The 20,219-nt window shown below is 37.6% G+C and overlaps 1 protein-coding gene across 12 annotated transcripts in view; it reads left to right on the top strand.

The window, feature by feature from the left end:
- The window catches only part of PRDM2 (PR/SET domain 2), a 129,961-nt gene that overhangs the window by 45,054 nt on the left and 64,688 nt on the right, over positions 1-20,219 (top strand). For all 12 annotated transcript variants that reach the window (XM_044995928.1, XM_044995923.1, XM_044995930.1 and 9 more), the window contains 2 exons: positions 6,995-7,147; positions 15,499-15,625. In XM_044995928.1, the coding sequence (XP_044851863.1) occupies positions 6,995-7,147; positions 15,499-15,625 (280 nt within the window). The remainder of the gene's footprint in view (positions 1-6,994; positions 7,148-15,498; positions 15,626-20,219) is intronic.

Here is a 20,219-nt window from a genome sequence, read left to right on the forward strand (position 1 = left end):
GGAATTAATTTGAGCACTATCATTTATGTAACTTAAAACACAGACCTCACGTGTGTGGCTGTCTTCATATAATGCAGGGGTAGGCAACCTTTGCCACGCGTGCCGAAGGCGGCACGTGAGCTGATTTTCAATGGCACTCTCACTGCCTGGGTGCTGGTCACCGGTGGGGGTGGGGAGGGGGAAGCTCTGCATTTTAAATTAATTTTAAATGAAGTTTCTTATACATTTTAAAAACCTTATTTACTTTACATACAATAATAGTTTAGTTATATATTATAGACTTATAGAAAGAGACCTTCTAAAAATGTTAAAATGTATTACCGGCACACACAACCTTAAATTAGAGTGAATAAATGAAGACTCGGCACACCACTTTTGAAAGGTTGCTGACCCCTGATGTGATGTATCACATAGTACCTTCAGAAGAACTCAGATATTTGTACAACAGGATATAGAGGAATTTAGAGAATTCTAAATAATTTTAAATCATATTTCATTTGAAGATACTGTAACAGTGTACAGAATATTTAGAGAGCACATTTCTGTGCCTGTTTGTTTCACCATTTTGGGTAAATCTGACTACAAGCTATCTTCACTTCAAATCCCTCTGTCTTCCTGAAGGCGATAATTTAGGGACTTGTAATAGATCTATTAATAGATAGTAGGAAGTAATAAGATCATTGACAGGTGTGGATGGGTCCATGGGCGGCATTAAAAGTATACAATTTTGGAGAAAAGCTACCTTGAAATTTTAGACTAGTGGGCAAACTTGAAAGTAGGAACAGCAATTTTTAAGTACAATATGCAGCTGTAATCTCTCAATAGTAATACTGAGAATTTATTAAACAATGAATAGAAATCCATGCTAAAAGTAAACTTAGGCTCTGAAAAGAGATTTTTTCAGTTCATTTGTGTTTTTAAATTAGAAGGCTAATTTGGTGACTGTACAAAGCATTAAAATACAATATGGAAATCCTGTAATCTTCCCCAGAGTCTCAAGGTAAGAAGTAAATCTATAACATGAATACCTTCTGTAGGAAACTTAGTGGTGGGAAATTACCAGATAGGCACTGTAGCTCCATTAAAAGCCATTTTATTTGCTATAACATTCTTACATGTTAAAATTATTTTAGAGGACACTTTGGTTTGTTCATTTTTCAAGTAGTTCATAACTATTCAAGTCTGAGTTTCATTTTGGCAAGAAGACAGAGTTAAGACTGCTGTAGAGGGAACGAGTAAGGGACAGTTCATTATACCGTCCTAAAGAGTTTATAAACTGTTTAGACTGTGCAACGAGTGGGTGTTACAAACAGACTGAAAGAGTTGGGAGAAGGATGGATAACACTGATAGTAACACATTATTTAATAGACTTGCTATGTGCACATTTTACAGATTTCGAGAAACAGATTTTAATGATATCAGTAATCCCAGTTGGCCACCTGCCTAATAAAATAAAACAAACTATGAAGCACTGTGTGTACACATGCGCACACACACACATCAAGCTAGTTGTTGATCCTTGGCACAGAAATGGACCTTGAATGGTAATTTCCCATATAAGCAAACTAACAGCCAGTAGGAATCAAAATAATTCAAGTAGAATGCCTGATAAGCCATCAAGTGCCTCTAGACATTACAAGAGGATACTACACTCCCATGTATCTCAGACTTAGATCTAGTACAAGTACAGTTAATAAGATGAAATCAGTCAGGTAAATTATTTACCTCAGCTGCACATTTTCTCTCTCGATCACGTAGTGAAAGTTCGTACAGGAAAAACCTCTTACACCAAGTAAATTACCAATTCTATTTGACAATTACATCTTGTATTTATTTGACCTTTCTGAACTACTTGTAAAAAAGTGATCTACTTTGCAATGCAGGTAATGAAAGGGGTCCAGGGTCAGACTTTAAAACAGTTACAGTTTGCTTTAGTACTAGTTTAGCAATTGAAAAATGTAGATTGAAAAGATTTGTAGTCTGCAGCACTTAGCTCCCATACGTGTATTTACCAACTCTCTCACATCTATAAACCATTCTAGCATCTTAACTGGAACAAGGTAAATGGTGAAAGAGGGTGCTGCTCAGCAGTGGATCTTTAAGAAAGGTTGACCATTGCCGCCCTTTCCAAAAACAAAACAAAATAGCAAAGCTAACAAAAAGAACACTCAGGCTTTTCAAACTGAAGTCGTCTGGAGAAAGGGGGAGACCCTTGAAGTCATTATCTCCATCTAGTTAATAATTAGCAGAACTTGAGGCAAAGTGGGCATTTCTGAATCAGCTCTGTGTCTGTGTGCTGAAGAAAGATTGTAGATGTTTTCCTTTCTTGGAGGAGAAGGCAGCCAAAAGTGGCATTATTAGAAAACCCATGGAAGAACTGCTGTCTGCTGATTAGCCCAGAATTTGAGGCATGTTGTGCCAAGCCATCTAGATCCTGTCCAACAAGAATTCTGTTTAGTCACAGTATCCTAGAGAGTTGCAAATGCTGTTTCCTTGCCCACTGTGGACAAGACTTAAAAGAACGTCAGTACTGGTTGAAATAATAAGTAATCTAGTTATGTTTGGCCCTGCACTCCGTATCTGCTAGGTCTTCCATACTGGGATTGCACTCCCTAACAATGTTACATTGCGCTGCTCTTCCATTTTAACTACACAGACTGATCTGTGGAAGAGTTTACTTACACAGATGTAAGGATTTGGTGCACTTACAAGCACAATCCTAGAAATCAGCTGGTGAAATCTGAACAAGGATAGTGGTCACTGTTTTTCTCTCTGTGGTATAACGAGAAGACTAACAAATGTGCAGACATTTTTGGCAGATTCTGCTGGGATTTTACCCTCAGTCATCAAAACCTTATAGTTTGTTACAAACCAACATGGTGTGGGCATCACAGAACTAATAAACTTAAGTAAATCGTCCCTGTTTTAATGAACTTTGGAGGTGTACTTTCAAATGAAGATATGTAAAATATTGGGGAGGAACAAAAATGTATACTTCAAGTGTTTTTAAACTAACATCAGAAATAATTCAAATGATGCAACACCATGCAGCAAGATGGAAAACTTGGGGTGAAATCTGGCTTAGGGTTTATCACTTAGGCTTTGCAAAGATACTAATTGAAGCTTCATAGTGAGCCACATGTGTTTTCACTGTGTAGCATCCCCCTAGCCAAAGTATTTTTGAAGCTGAAGAAAAGATGCCATATTGGAAATTTAGAAAGAGGATTGGCTCATTACTTACAATTTTTCACCCAGTCTGTGCTAAAATATCCAGTTATTGTTTTTACCCCATCCACATCTTCCCCCACCTCCTCCCATTGTCTGTCTGTTTGACTGACCTTTTATGTCTTTTACAGTTACACACTGTATATTCTATCACTTATTTATATACTGGAGCAGTGCTTAGCCTAAGGGTGCCCTGACATGGCTGAGACCTTTTGGTGCTGCTGCAGTATACATAACTACTAGATAACACATCATCATTTTTGCTAAATATATGGACAAACAAGTAGTTCTTAACAATTCAGTTTACATTAAAACAACACCATTTTCAAAAAGCGGGTTTCGGTTAGCAGGTCTATGCTGTAGATAGGGTCCAGGTCATTTGTTTTATTCAAATGAAGACTAGACATTCCCTGGCTTTAACAAAAGGAAAACATTTTAACAAAGTTATGCCCCATTTCCAGAGGCAGCACAACTCTAGCCTTTGAAAAGGGGTTATTTTAAAATGCTCTTTGAATAGCACAGTGGCATAGGCCTTGTATAGCACAGGTGCAGGCATTTTTGCCACTGTCATCTGACCCTATGCCTTGTAGACAATAGCACTTGCACCGTTGCTAGTATTGGGAGAACTATGCTGTGCTAAACAGTGCAAAAAACCAGGGCCTAAGAGAGCTTGGGGGTGGAGAAAAGACGCATTACAATTCCTAGATAGAATTGAAAGGAGTAGAAGCAAATACTAAGTTTAAACAAACTTCCAGAATCTAGCTGTACTTTTCCTTTCTTTTTTTTCTAGCTGTAGCATGTGTATGTAAATCTTTCCCCCAAAATATCTGTGAGTAGCCCAGTACTTGTACTGTACAATCCACTATGTGTATCGAGGTAGGAAAAACAATTTTAAATAAAGAAAAAAAGATGTCTCAGCTTCAAAAAATGGTTATTGCTGTAGTTTGGAAAGAATGTATGACAATCCATGATATCCTTATAGACATCTGTCTTTGATTCGAATAGTAAATGTGGTTGGCATATAGCTTATCTTAAAAGCAAAGAGGATTTATATGTTGTCAGTGAACTGATTTTATTATAAGCTGTCTTTGATATGTTAAAGATAATTAAATGGAGTTACAACCCACTTAAACAGTTTATACAGGATCTTGGAATATCAAACATTTCAAACCCATAGCTGGATAGATTTTATAAAAAACTCACAAGATCGTCTTCACATGGTAAAATGGTACTTTATCCACTGAAACAAGATAAAAAGTAAATTATTTTAACTTCCAATTTTTCTGATGTGATTACTTTTTTCAATCCATCAAATGGGGAGAATAAAAGTTAATGCGTAATCTAACATTTAATAGACTTTAATAAATAATTTAAAAAAATATTCCTTGAAGACTTGCCAAATTGATAAATAATTTGTTCATTAACTTTACATTTCATAAAACAATGTACCTTTAATTTAAAAAAATTATGAACAGTACAATTTTATTCAATTTATTTTAATTGCAAGTATTAGGATTTGTCTACACATGAAAGTAAATTGGAATAAGGTGGAGAGTGAATTTAAGGGAGATTGTTTTCTGATGAATGCCATGTTCGTTTTAAGAACGCTTTCACAGCAGATTTGACAAAACGCAAAGAAGGCACCAATGTGAGATTTCTAAAAATTGCTACAGCACTCAACCCAAGATTTAAGAATCTGAAGTGCTGTACAAAATCTTAGAGGGACAAGGTGTGAAGCATGCTTTTAGAAGTCTCAAAAGAGCAACACTCTGATATGGAAAATACTGAACCTGAACCACCAAAAAGAAATCAGACTTCTGCCTGTGGCATCTGACTCAGATGATGAAAATGAACATGCATTGGTCCGCTCTGCTTTGGATTGTTATCGAGCAGCACCTTTCATCAGCATGAACGCATGTCCCCTGGGATGGTGGTTGAAGCATGAAGAGACATATGAATCTTTAGCACATCTGGCACATAAATACCTTGTGACACTGACTACCACAGTGCCATGTGAATACCTGTTCTCACTTTCAGGTGACATTGTAAACAAGAAGCAGGCAACATTAGCTCCTGCAAATTGTAACCAAACTTGTTTGTCTGAGCTATTGGCTGAACAAGAAGTAGGACTGAGTGGACTTTAGGCTCTAAAGATTTGTTTTTGAATTCAGTTTTTTGTGTGTATAGTTCTACATTTGTAAGTTCAACTCTCATGATAAAGAGATTGCATTACAGTTCCTGTAATGGGGGAACTGAAAAATACTATTTATATTGTATTTTACAGTGCAAATATTTGTAATAAAAATAAATATAAAGTGAGCACTGTCTACTTTGTGTTCTGTGTTGTAACTGAAATCAATATTTGAAAATGTAGAAAACATCCAAAATATTTTTTTAAAATGGCATTCTATTGTTTAACAGCATGATTCATCGTGCGACTAATCATGATTAATGTGTTTAATTGTTTGACAGCCCTAATATTAATACAACACAGATGCATTCAGCACTGAAGTATTCCACCCAGGGAATCTGAGAACTATTATAGGAAGAAAAGATGAGTACATTAGGTCCAATTGTAATGTACAATTCATTGCCAAAATAATAATGCACACAATGATTATATAACCCTTTTGCAACTTGGTCAAATTAATTTTGATCTCTTAATTTCACAGTGAAAAATAGTTCTCTTCCTAGAGCAAGAGGTTCTTTTTACACACACTCACACTCTCTCTCTCTCACACTGTACCTACTCGTTGTTCTCTTGCCTACTCCACTTCTGGAGAAAGGGAAATCTAACAAAATACTAAAACATTGATAATATAAAAGAACAAATTTCTATATTAGCATGTAAGGATATACATAGACTTTAATCAGAAATCCCAGTGCCAAGCATGAGGGATGCACCTACAAAGTACTGGATTAACATTCAGCTGGGAGGACACAATCAGTCATTTGAATGTTTAAGGCTCATTTAGTTCTGTTCTGACTGCCAGCATTGACCCAGGTGGCGCCATTTCAGAGTTCACAGTTATGTAATATACACATGAACAGTTAAACAGTCGTATTTCCCAGTTTGACTTCCCATACTTTTGCATCCACAGAACTGCAGGTACCTTATATAGCACATATCCTAGCAACTCACCGTAAGCATAGTCAGAGAGAGAGTTAAGTGCTGTAAAATACATCTCCAAGCGCAAGTGCAAAATCAGAGGCCCCTTTTGAAAATCAAGCCCAAAATATGCCAACTCAATCAAGTTACTAGTTCTTTGTCTGCAGTGCGCCAGACACTGTTACTTGAGGTAAACAATATGCTCTGCATTTGAGAGGACTTACAAGTTTATAATGCTTTCTGACCTTTTCCTAAGCCAATAGCTTCAAATAACTTTAAAGTGAATTCCTGGCCCCACTGAAGTCAATGAGAGTTTTGCCATTAATTTTAGCGGGGCCAGAATTTCATCCCTTGTGTTTTAGGATTAAATATGCCATTAATATTCAAGAGCCATTTAGTATAACCATCCCCCCACCCCAGGGAAAGTGCCTGTAGATTTCTGTTTTCCAAGCTCCCAGGGGTGAGGGGTGTTATCTGGTTTGGCAGATTTCAGTAAAATGTTTACTTTGTACCATTCTCATAAATCTCTATTATCAAGCAATGCCTTTCTGTCATGAATTATTGAACATGTATTCCTGTGTATTTAAGCGTCTATATTTAAGGCTAATTCAGTTGTTCCTTTACTTACCATGAGTAACTCATTCTTTTCTATTTCTCAGGTATATTACCCAAACTTGGGATGGATGTGCGTTGATGCAACTGATCCAAGGAAAGGAAACTGGCTGCGATATGTGAACTGGGCACTTTCAGGAAAGGAACAAAATCTATTCCCTTTGGAGATCAACAGGACCATTTACTACAAAACCTTAAAGGTAGCACTGTTCATTTGTGAAGTGTCAATGATGACTTTTTAGTGTCCATTTCTTCTTTTTCCTTCAAGAACCTGTTTTATTTTGGTACTTCCTGTGACGGATTTGGGCCCTTGGGGGGGTCACCTGATGTGCTGGGGTGCTGCTGAGTCATCCTGTTCTACCAGCCTGGGTCTCCTTTACCTGGCTTTGCTGGGGCAGGCTCACAAGCCTCTTCCAGCTAAGCACACAGGCAGGGCCACACCCAGCTGCACAAGGAGACAGAGATCGGCTCTGGAAAGATTCAGCCGTAGGGCTTGCTCCAGCACTCTGGTGCCCACTCCTTTTAAGGAGTACAAACTTAAAGGTTTTAAGAAATTCGCCCCCTTCCTCAATGTGGAGGGAGATATGCACAACTTCTTCCCCCCCCCCCAGTTAGAAATTACATAAATTGGGTTATAGTAGAAACAAGAAATTAGCTTTATTAACTACAAAAGGGTGAATTTTAAGTGAATACAAGAGATAACAGACAGAACAAAGCAGATTATTGAGCAAATAAAACTGCAGGCAATCTAAGCTCAATATACTTAGGAAACAGGTTACAAAATGTAAGTTCTCACCCTAAATGATGTTGTAGGCAGGTTGCAAAGGTCCTGTGGTTCAGAGTTCCAATTACATTCCTTTTCAGACTGGACACCTGACTCTCCCCTTGCCTTCCCTTCAGGTGGCTTTAGCAGACTTTCTTTTTGGGCAGACAGGCCTTGGAGAGGAGGAGTCCCATTTGCCTTCCTCTGCACCCTTAAATAGGATTTACATAAGGAGGGAATCCTTTGTTTCCCAAATTTGACCCCTCCTTCTCTTCTAGTGGAACATTACAAGAAGTCCCAGGTAATGTTTAGTATCAGGTGACCAGACCACCTGACTGTCTAGTCAGTCATGAATCACTGGCAGTATGGAGCAGTCCACAGGAGGGCCAAGCCTTTTCATAGTCCATTGTCCTCGCTGATGAGCCATCAACCCTGTCTGGCTTTTCCATTGATGTACCCAAAGTAGTATAGTTGAAATACAGATACATAGTCAGTATTCCTTACTTCAGATACAGAAATGATACAGGCATACAAATTGGATAATTTCATTCAGTAAATCATAATCTTTCCAATGATGTCTCACATGAGCCATCTTGCATAAAGTATATCTCAATTATGTCATTCATATCATAAACATACACCTCTACCCCGATAGAACGCTGTCCTTGGGAGCCAAAAAAAAATCTTACCACGTTATAGGTGAAACTGCGTTATATCAAACTTGCTTTGATCCACTGGAGTGCGCAGCCCCTCCCCCCCCCAGAGCACTGCTTTACCACGTTATATCCAAATTTGTGTTATATCGGGTTGCGTTATATTGGGGTAGAGATGTATTTTCATAAAGAATATGGAATGAAATGTCACACTTCCCATCTTAGCAACCAGATTCTTGAACAGTGAGAAAATGTACTTGAAATGTCAGTTCTAGCAACCCAAGGTGTCTTTTTTTTTTTTTTTTACTCTATAAATAAAATTGCAAGCCACTATTACAAACTGAGATATGTTTGAACAATCTGTTTTGTATTTGGGCTTGTTAATGGTTTGATACAGCACAACTGTCAATACTGAGTTACAGCAAGTGACTACTGGTGATAAGCATTTCTCAATTCCTAGGCATGCTCAAGGCACACAAATGATTACCCAGCACAACCTGCCTGCTTGAGATGGATCCTTTCAGACAATAACAAGAAATCCATATTTCCTATTGGTCTTTTCATCATTTAATAAAAGATGTAGGCAGGGTCTGTTTTTTACTCCTCTCCAGAGCTGTGATGGCTTACATATATTTTAAAGAAGTTAAATACTTTTCAGTACTTAACTTTTGTTTCTCTGATTAAGGGAGGGATTAACCTACTAGCTATGAGCATTGATATCATTGTTCCAAATAAAGGCAGCATAGCTTCATGTACACCTAATCTTGTCATCACTCTTATCGCTTATCTAATGTCTCACTTTAATATATGAAGTGCCCTTTATCTATGGACTATATTCTGCTCATTCATGAGAATTGATTCAATGCTAGTAGGCCTTACTCTGCCATTAATAGTCATCCCAACTTGTCCACATAGTCAGTAAACAGCATTTCCCAAACAAGGTGTCACAAACAACATAGATTGTACCAGCTATCAGTTTGGAAAACTGTTTGGGATCTGTGCTATATACACGGTATGTGCACTATGATCAGTTTGGACGCCTGATTGGAAGATCCACAAGAAAAATTGTAGTTGCTCTTGCATTTTCCTAGCTCCAAACTTCTCAATCAACCTTGCCAAATATAGAAGGATTTTTCAAAAGAAATCAGCATCTTAACATGTGACGATGAGAATAATTAACCACTGGAACAATTTACCAAGGGTCCTGGTGGATTCTCCATCATTGATAATTTTTAAATCAAGACTGGATTTTTTTCTAAAAGTTATCCTCTGGGAATAATTTTTGGGAAGTTCTGTGGCCTGTTGTTACACGGAGGTCAGATTAGATGATCTGAAAGGGCTTTTCTGGTCTTGGAATCTATGAGTCTATCCAGATTTTGAAAAAATTGTTTTTCTGTTGCATTCTTGCAACTTTACTGCACAAGATCTGTTCATAGAGGGGAGAAAATATTTTGCAAAAAAGATCACTGACAACATGGCCATTCTCCATCCACTGAACAGGATTTCAACAAAGATGTACCTAATGCAAATTTTAAATATAGATGTATGGTTTGCTTTTAGGACTTTCAATAAATGGGTATAACACAGATTATTATATCAGTTTACACTGCTGCCTCCCTTACCGGCAAATAAATAAGTAAACCTACCTTGCCAGCTATGCAGATGTTCCCAGTCACATCTGAAAGCATTTGTTTCAACAGCTTTTGCTCTTCCTGTTAATATATCCTCTTAAGAAGTAGGACATGGGGCATACGCCAATCTTCTTAATCTCAGTTTATACTAGAAGCTAAACAGTTTTTAGTACTGTTACAACTATCAACATTGGGTCAGTTTCCTAGTATAGATTAGGCTTTGGAGAGTCACTTAGCACAGCTTTCTATGTACACAAGTTAGTAATTTTCCTTGTAACGTTTTACAGAGTATTTGAATTAATCTGAAGTTTTGTTTGGTAATGAAGCTTGTTTGATCTAAAACATTACAAGATATAGTATTTTGTAGAATGTTATAGTTACCCAAAACAATGAAATCAGTGGTAATTAGCCTGCACAATTATAAGAGCCAGATTCCCAAAGTAAATTTGCTGCAAAGAAAAGCAAGCAAATGTAGCTGCAGAAAGACTTTGCGAACATAGTATCATATAGAAAAGCATTTCAAACTTTTTGGAACCTGAGCCATATCACTGCACAAAATTATTTAAAACATATATTCAAAAAGTAATGTTACTTGTCTGTCTCCTTGAATGCAAAGCTTATTTTTCACATCATTTAGTGTGCCCGAACTTGCTTGCTTCCTTAATGTGCCCTGATCTCTCTCAGGTACAATTTGCCCCTACTCTGGTGCATGACTTTTACCTGTTACGTTAAATAAATAAATATATAAATATCTAAAACAAGCCATTATACAGCTCCACATTCCTTGATAAAATGCTCTTTAAAATTAATTCCCATTTCTTTTTGTTTGTTTCCTCCCATGCCGTACTCACTGTATTCAGTTGTCGTTCTTTGTAATGTCTGGTTTAAATTGCAAGCTCTTGGAGGCAGGGACTTTGTCCTCTTATCTAAAGTGGCAGGTACCACTGGTTCTATGAATTTATTCAGAGGGCTGAAGTACTCTCAATGTTAGATGGAGTAGTCTTGCCGTTAACATGGGTTCATGAACATTTGGAATGGCGCTGCTCTCCTCTCCTAGAAATTTTGCACAATGTTTGTGTGTGTGTGTGTGTGTGTGTGTATACATTAACTTTTCACAACTGTCATGTAGATATTACTAGCCTAGGGACACAATTTACTCACCTGCCCCTTGTCCCAACGATTGATGAAAATGAATAAAAGTAAGGAGATTTCTCTTGGAAGTAAAAGAAAAAAATCTACCCTAGAAAAGAAGAATTTTGCAGTGATGGCATGCACATTTTAAAAAAAAGTGCTTCATTATTATGATAGTAGCACTGTGCAAGGCACTGTATAAACACATAAGAGACCATTCCTGTCCTGAAGAATTTACAACCTAATTAGATAAGATAGACAAATGCTGTAAAATTACTTCTGTTATCTCTCATCTTCACAGTTCCAGAGTGCAAATCCAGAACTGTTAAACACAAAACAAATAAGTACACTTAGGTCACAATGTTCAGTAAATGTACAATAGATGGATTATTCTACAATTGAATACCTATGGATGGATATTAATACTTTGGGGGAGAAAGCAGATGTGTTTTCATCTAGTGCAGTGGTTTTCAACCTGTGGTCTGTGGATCTCTGGGGGTTCGCAGACTGTTTCTAAGATATCCAAAGGGGTCCACACCTCAATTTGAAATGTTTCAGGGGTTCACAAATGAAACAAGGTTGAAAACACTAATCTAGTGCCTTCAGCTAAGATGAGAGAACACCACAGTGTAAGGGGAATATACCACAGACAGTGCACCACAACCTTTAACTCGGTCCCACTAGGGAAGCTGTACTTTACATCATACTTCTACCCAGCTGTTTCCTCCCAACCCTACTGCACTGAACATCCAATCTAATAGCTTTGGGAGAAGGTAGTTGGTAAAGGGATGTGTTGTGAGGGTTGTGTTGACTGGGTCAGAATTCAGGTTTCAGTGTGTGGTCCTTAGTGTTAAACGGTAGTTTTAGTAATGATTAAGGTGTGTGCCTCTGTGTAGAGGAATAGAGAGATATATTGTTCAGCAGCTTAACTTTTCATTTCCTTGCTTTTGTGCATTGGTCATGTATGTTGTGTGTTGCAACCCTTTACTGCTCTTATGAAGAACTTACAAACAAAGTTCTTTCTGTATTTATGTTCAACACACAACCTTCAAATGTTGCAAAATCAGGTACATCATAAGAACCAGCACTACTACTATAATGTACATATGTGCTTATTATTGAATTATGCATTACCTTCACGATACAATATTATTTTGTAACTTTGTAAAAAGGTTGCTGTAGACAGAATTTAAGGTAGTGGTTCAGATAGGTAATAGATTTGACTTTTTTTTTTTTTTTTTAACTGAACACTCTTACACAGGAAGGTTCTCTGATGCTAGCCTGTTTCTAGATACAGCTGTATGCTTAGTCTACATCAAAATCAAGGGATCGTGGTTTTCCTCAAAGGAGAGCTGTTGCTTTAATTAGTATTGCTAACATAGGAGCTGTTCTATTGCACGAGCTTGGACTGATTAAGGCAGGCCGCATCTCATTTTGGAAGGACAGGGTCAGAAGACTTTTAGACATTGATTTAGGAACTCAAACACTACACTCAGCAAATTAAAAGGGAAAAACAAGCAACCATGGAACTGACAAGTTGCATGCTTAACACAGCACTGAATTGCATTGCTCTTTGTTGTCAACCCATTGGAGGTTTTGATTGGAGCAGGAACCTTGCCTTCATTCTTGGTTGTATAGCACTACCACAGTGATGCTGTGCAAATAATTTACCCAACACTTGTTCCATCAGGTCTCCTCCAAAACTGCAAATGGAAACCAAAATCTTAGGCCGTGCTTATATTAAAAGTTACACTTGTTTAATCATATTGTAAGTCAGTTTAAACTTATGTAAATGTCTATGTAGAGACTTAAATTGATTTAAAAGTAGCATATATTGCTTGGCCTTATATTTTATTTATGTGAACATGTCAAGTATAATGGTCAGTGCAGTTTTACACTTAGATTCTCTGAAACAAACCTTTTCACTTTCCTGATTGTGAGGATTAATTGAAAAATTTATATGCCTTGGAATTTAGCAAATCAGGAGACAATGGCTTAGACAAATAATAAACACTTTTAACAACAAAATATATCATTTTTAAAAAGGACTGTATTACATAATTTTTAGGAAAAGAAAATATGTACTTATCTAATGGATACCATATTAGCTAACAATGTAAATATTATTGAATTATATTAATCCTCTTATACCAGAAACTTGAAACCTTTTATAAATTGTAACAGCACTCCCATTTGTTGTTAGAAGAATCTTACGTCAGCAAACTTTTACCAGTAATGAATGCTAAGCTGTGCATGTCACATCTTGTAATGAAGAGATTCTGTTTATAAGTACTCAAAACAAACTTAATTACCGTTTTTTCCCAAACTAACTTTCAAAAACAGTAAGATGTAAAGAATTTTGGCTTGATCCAACTCCTACTGACGTCAGTTTGGTGTATGCCTTTTGTTCACAAACAACTTCCACAGAACCATCATAACACATTAATCAGTTCAGCAGGATGGGAGACCATGAGTAACTCATGGTTGGCAGTAGAGGGGAATAGTGAGCTCTGCATAAATAATGGTAGTTAGGAAAAATTCATGACATTTTTTTAATGCTATGAGCTGACTTACATTTCCTTTGCAAAGAAAACTTCTAGATACCCTTTTTTAAAAAAAAAAAAAAAGGTAAAATTGATTGTTCCTAGGTGTCCCTCTGTCCCCGCACCACCACCCCCAACCATGAGGGATTGCACAAGCCCCAAAAGCTAGATCTGATCATGGTAAAGATAGTTATAATGTGGATGCCTGGAATCTTGAATCTCTTGAGTTCTTCCAGCATGTGAGGGTAAAATAGGTTTCTCTCCCCCCCTCTTTGGCTCAGGTGAAACTTAAAAATAGCTTGAGATGCCCTTTGCTCTAACCTAATTACTTTAAACTTAAAGGATTTCTGGCACCATATTATTCTTCAGCCACTGAAAAGGGTAGTTGCAGTCACAAGGAAGAAAGGCATTTGTATTTAGGGCCAAAGGATTTTATTTCACACTTGAGTAGAATTGTTCTGAATGGAGAAATGTTTGGGAGATTATTTGGAAAATATAGGTACAGAGGTATTTCCCTCTTTTACTCTGCTCAAGTGGGGAAAATCTTTAAGGAGATTCACTAAAAAAATTATGATCCTGACTATTTAAGACCACATAAAATTACCAGGAAAACTATCAGTTCTTGTATTGAGCAGCATGGTAATGTTAGTGGGGTATCACAGTAGTAATCACAATGACTGATGCTTAGTTCAGTTTCTTATTCCTTTCCTTTCCTTTCTTTTCCTTTCCTTGAGTTTGTGTTGTGTAAAGACTTAGAAATAAATGTGGAATGGCACACAATTCCCTTATTATTGGGCTTGATTCAGGAGGGGGCTCAGAAACATGTAGTAATTACCTTCCATTTTCTTCTCTTCCTCTGCCATGAACTTTTCCTGTCAATGTATTCCTTAAATTAAGTTCCAAACTCTCAACTTCAATAGATGGCTGATTCTGTATGAGTTTCTACTATATATAGTCATTTCTTATTCTTTTGTTGTATTACAGACAAGACTGTCTTGCTTGTGTAATGTAAATCGTTCCAGTTAAATCTACTAAAATGAAGAACATTTAAAATTACAGTATATAGTTAAAAATATCTTAGAGATTGTGTATCCTGAGTTCAGAAATTGCGTTTTTTAAAGAAATATGTAATATATACATGCAGATCAAACTTACAAATGAAAGCAGAGTTATGCCTCTGTATAATTTTGTGCAGCCTAACCTCAGCTTTCAAATACATTTTTTAAATTTGTTTTCTTTAAAAAAAAAACCCCCACAATAGATTGGGGAGAAATAATCTAGAAAGTATCTCATTAAACAAAGTGCCGTCATTTCCCCCTGCTAGGAAGAAAATGAGTTACAGGTTTTCTCCAGACTGTATCTGAATTTAACATCTTCTGTGACCTACTTTCTCTAACCTTCCTCGTTAATAACAGAGCTCGCTTTTTACATCTTCTTCACATCACAACCGCAGTATTTCCCGCAGAAACGGAGCTCGCAACACGTGGGCGAGCAATATTTGCGACGTCAGGCTGAAACCAAGCGTGTTTGCCTGCCAAGCAGGTCGGTTTAAACGCTGACTTGTGTCCTCGGCCTGGCGCCGGTGCAGCGGGGTTTGACCAGTGCGGTCCTCCGGCCAGCAGGGGGGGGTGGCGCCAGCCTCTCTCCGCCGCGGCCCAGCCGGGGCGGGGCAAAGAGCCCTTCCTGTTGGGTCCGTCAGTCAGTCAGGAACTAGGGGCTCGGCGCCGCGTCCAGCTGTTGGCGAGCCCCAGCGCGAGCTCCGCGCCCTCTGGCCCGGAGCCTGGGCTAACAACCCTCCCGCTGATTGGCCTCGCGTTTGTCTCCCTGCAGCCAATCGAGCCGGGCCAGGAGCTGCTCGTGTGGTACAATGGGGAAGAGAACCCCGAGATAGCGGCGGCGCTTGAGGAGGAGCGAGCCGCCCACCGCGGCAAGAGGAACTCGCCGAAAGCCAAGAAAGGTAAGAGCCGCCTCTCGCCCCCCCCCTCCCGCCGCCCTCGCCGAGGAGGAAATCGCTCCGGAGCGCGACAGCAACCGGCGCCCAGGGGCTGCGGCGAAACTTGCAAACTTTTACCGAGCTCCGGCGCCACCGCGGGACTGTTCCGTACGGAGCGTCGCTGCAGGAGCAAGTATGTCGGGGTGACCTTTCCCAGGCTCCGCTGCCCGCTCGGCTAAGCAGCGCGGAGTTAAAGGGACCTGTCCCCCCACCCCGCCAGCGCGGAGTCAGGCGGGCACGCCAGCCCTTCTCCGCCTCGTCAGAGCCCCGTCGGGCTTCCTGGCGACTTTTTGTGGCATTTGTTGCTTTCTGACTCTGAACATAGGCAATAGGAAGCACGGAGGAAGGGGCGGGATCGTGGATTGGTGATTAAAATATTCCAAGTTTTAACTTTGTCCTAATTAAAACTTGAGGGAAAAAATTGATTTTTAAAAATACATAAAATCTGGTTTTTGGGGTTTTTTTTTTTTACACCTAGGTATTTTTATGATTTGCAAGGTGGTGCTATATTAAATATTTACGATTTGCAGATTTTACTCTCTAGCTGACATTTTAGAATGGATTAGGGTAACAATATTGCAGGCCTCGCTAGGTGAATTCAGACAGAAGATGAGAAGAGCAATGTACTCTTGTAAGAAGAGCAGTAGTTAACTTAAAGCCCAACGTTTTAAGTTTAGTTCTTTATCTGCTCGTGAGCTCCACTGAAGTTGGGGTGGTGATACATTCAATCTTACCAAACACTATCCTAACATTTGCATTTCCTTGGTGTGTTAACATCATTATAAGAACATAAAATGTGTTCGCACCACAACACTTAAGACTGGGTCAGTATTTTTTTTCTAAATGTAAGCTCTTTCTGCATGAGTGGGGTTGCTGTTAACTTTCTTCATGCAAATAATTTTATCATGCAAAGTGTCCACAGAGCAATAATTTTCTTTTACAAATTATAAAAAGCTGTTCAGCAGTAGAAGTGAAAAATGCAGATCTCGATTCATAAATTTTTTTTTAATTTTTAGGACAATAGCAATTTTGTGGCTTATAACAATGTGCAGCCTGAAAATATGAATTATTGCTAATCTTTTAGAGAGTTTAGGATAGGAGGAGAATAATTTTGGGGAGCATAGGGATTATTTAATTTATATATAGTTACACTGAACGTGTCTTAATTTTTCCATATTTAATTTAATAAAGATGTTAAAAATGTTGTCTTTAATGGTCCTCTAGGACAGCCAGGTTAGTAAGTGTGGCTGTATTTAGCTGTTGTTTTGATTCAGTTATTTTAGGTCAAAATCACTTTTTTTTTTTTAAAGGGTGATACTCAATTTAGACAATGTTAAGGACTAAAGAAAACGTAAATATATACAGTAGTGTGCATATGTGTTGCTAGCGTTTTTGTCTCAGGCATATATATTTTGTAAGATTCCTAAATGTGTTTTAAATGAACCAATAAAAAGTTTGTGAGATTTTGAAATGGAATCATACCTGTAATATTCTCTTTAAATAAAAATGTATGGCCCAGTCATGTTTGTCCTGAAGTTGACTGTAAAGCTCATATTGGGAGCAGGAGCAGGACTTTTAGAAAATAACATTTTGTCCTTTATTCAAGTTTATTTTAGCATTGGGAGAAGATTAAATGACTGTTTAGGTGCAGTAGGTAACAAAAATCTAAAATTCAAACACTGATTTTAATTTTTATGACAGTGGTAAAATATCTCTTAAACAATTCTTACTAAGTATGTGCTAAAGTCCATTTATTAAAAAGCATAAAGACAGATTTATGCCTTTTAATAAATGTGCATTAGCCTAGTAAATTACAGTTTTGGTGTGCATGTTATCTATCCAGTAGGCAATAACGGCAACCTCAGAGATTCTTTTTTTTTTTTTTTTTTAAATCACAAAAGCAAGGAGAGGAACATTTCCAAGAAACTGAAATTGTATTTGTGTTAGTGAAGATTTGTCCACAATTTCATTAAACTAACCTCACAATTCCTGAAATTGTTGTTACTTAATATTCCCAAACTGTTAGTATTAACTGTTCATGTCTGGACAAAGTTTAAATTAGAAATAATCACATAGAGGATATTATCTCTATTTTGTATATTTAAAAACCTCTTATCCCAAGCTTTAGGCACTTAAAAACCCCCACAATCTATCAAAAAACTAAAATAAAATAAAAATGTAACTTTGTAAAAGGTAATTTATGTGTGGAATTACACTCTTTGGTCACTAGGCAAAAGTAGAACAAATTCATCACAAAGAATTGCCAACCATTAAGGCTTCATAATCCATGCTTTAAATGATACAGCACATGCACATCTAGATGCATGGTTGAAAGCTCCCTGAAAACATCTGCTCAATGTGCAGTAACAGTCAAAAAAGTTAACAATGTTAGGAACCAATAGGAAAGGGAAAGATCAGAAAACAGAAAATATCATAATACCACTGTATAAATCCATGGTTTGCTCACACCTTGAATACTGTGTGCAGTTTCGCTTGCCTCATCTTAAAATAAATAAATAAATAAAAGGCATTAGAATTGGAAACGGTGTAGAGAAAGGCAATGAAAATGAGTAGGGGTATGGAACAGCTTCCATATGGGAAGATATTAAAAAGACAGGGATTGTTCAGTTTAGAAAAGAGACGACTAAAGGGGGTATGATAGAGGTCCATAAAATTGTGAGTGGTATGGAGAAAAAGAAAAGGGGTATGTTGTTTACCCTCCCCTCTCAAGAACCAGTGGTCACCCAATGAAATTAATAAGCAGCTTTAAAACAAACTAAAGGTAGTACTTTTCACAGTCACAGTCGACCTGTGGAGCTCATTGCCATGGGATGATGTGCAGGCCAAAAGTATAATTAGGTTAAAAAAAGAATTTAGATAAGCTCATGGAGGATAGTCCATCACTGGCTATTAGCCAAAATGATCAAGGATGCAACCCCCCTCCTGGTGTTCCTAACCCTCTGACTGTCAGAAGCTGGGAGTGGACGACAGAGGATGGATCACTTGAAATTGCCCTGATCTGGTCATTCTCTCTGAAGCAACTGGTACTGCCGCTGTCAGAAGATAGGATACTAGGCTAGATAAACCATTGTCTGTCCCACTATGGTCATTTTTATGATAGGTGTTCCATACTTTCCATCCTTTGTTTGCTCAGCCATGATTTCTATTGCTTGGTCTATTTGTTTTGTTAACAAATTTTATTGGAATACTTTTAGAGGAGGAAAAAGGTGTTGGCAATCTGTTACATTAGTATTTGTAATGCTGTGGTGCTATTCTTTGGTATTCAAGCTAGTTGACATGTAAGTAATATAGTATTTTTTGCTTTCATGGGGAGCAACAGCCATAGTTAAGGTTGCAAAATGGTTTCCAGTATAACCTGTTGTGGTTTTCTCTCTCTCACTAGCACCCTCCCCTTTTCTGGAAATTGTATCTCATGTCTGAAATTATCCAAGCTGATCTCAGCCCAGAGGTTGAACTTTTATGGAAAATTTTAGGAAGTTGCAATCAGTCATTTGTGAATTCAGCAATGATGAAAAAGAGTAACTTTCCCTTTTGAAAAAATTCTACCCCCATTTGTTTAAACGATAGTATATTACTTGACTGTAGCGGGTAGAACTGGGAGTCAAAATGTCAAATAATGTTATAGGTTAATTCCTGCTTTATCAAAGCTGTTGTTTGGTTCCTCAGGAGAGTTGTGAAATTTGAATTGTCATTAGAAACCTGACCAGGATAGTTAACTGCACTTGACAGTCTGTATTCTGCGCTGCAGATTTTATCCCCTTCATAGGTCTTAATATAGCAGTAACTCTTTAGGAAATATAAAAGCATACAGTGTAAACAGCCATGAATGTGTGTTTACTTTAGTAAATATGCCTTTTTTTACAAAAGAGAAATTTTGATGGTTTAAAATGTTAAATAAATTATACTATAGTCTATTTTTAAAGTGTATTTTTATTCAGCTTGCTAAATACAATTATATAACAGATATTTGCATGTTTTGTATTCAATTAAACAACTATCCCCTGGCGTTTTAACCAGTGTAATGCATTTAGTAGGCAAGAATTATCTTTAACTAGTTACTGGATTTTGAACAATTTGCAGTAAACAATTGTCTTTGGATTTTATTTAGCCAACTGATTATTTCAGAAGTGTGATTGTAATATGTAGCTAACAAATTATTACCTCTTCCAAATTATCATAGAAACTCCATTGTGAATTTCCAAATAAGCCCTCAATCTCCTCTCAAACAAAGTCTGTTTCAACAGTGGTTTCTGTTAGTGTGAGGTTGGAATTATTTGCTTTGCAAAGTTCAGATAGCAATTAAGCATGGCAGGGAAAGGTTGAGATAGGTGCAAAGGATAATATTGAAATTATATATTCTCCACTGATTCTTTCTGGCCTCTCAGTCTGACCTCTGTTTCCAAGCAGTCGTTGATGGTGGTGGTATTATAATCCCTCTTAAAGCAAACACTGGAGGACCTCTGGTATTCCCCACTTTATCCTGGTGTTTCCTGTTGCCTTTGCAACCATTGGGTTTTGTTTATGCCTAAGTTATGCC

The sequence above is a fragment of the Mauremys mutica genome, chromosome 21 (genome assembly GCF_020497125.1).
Source record: "Mauremys mutica isolate MM-2020 ecotype Southern chromosome 21, ASM2049712v1, whole genome shotgun sequence".
Lineage (NCBI taxonomy): Eukaryota > Metazoa > Chordata > Testudines > Geoemydidae > Mauremys > Mauremys mutica.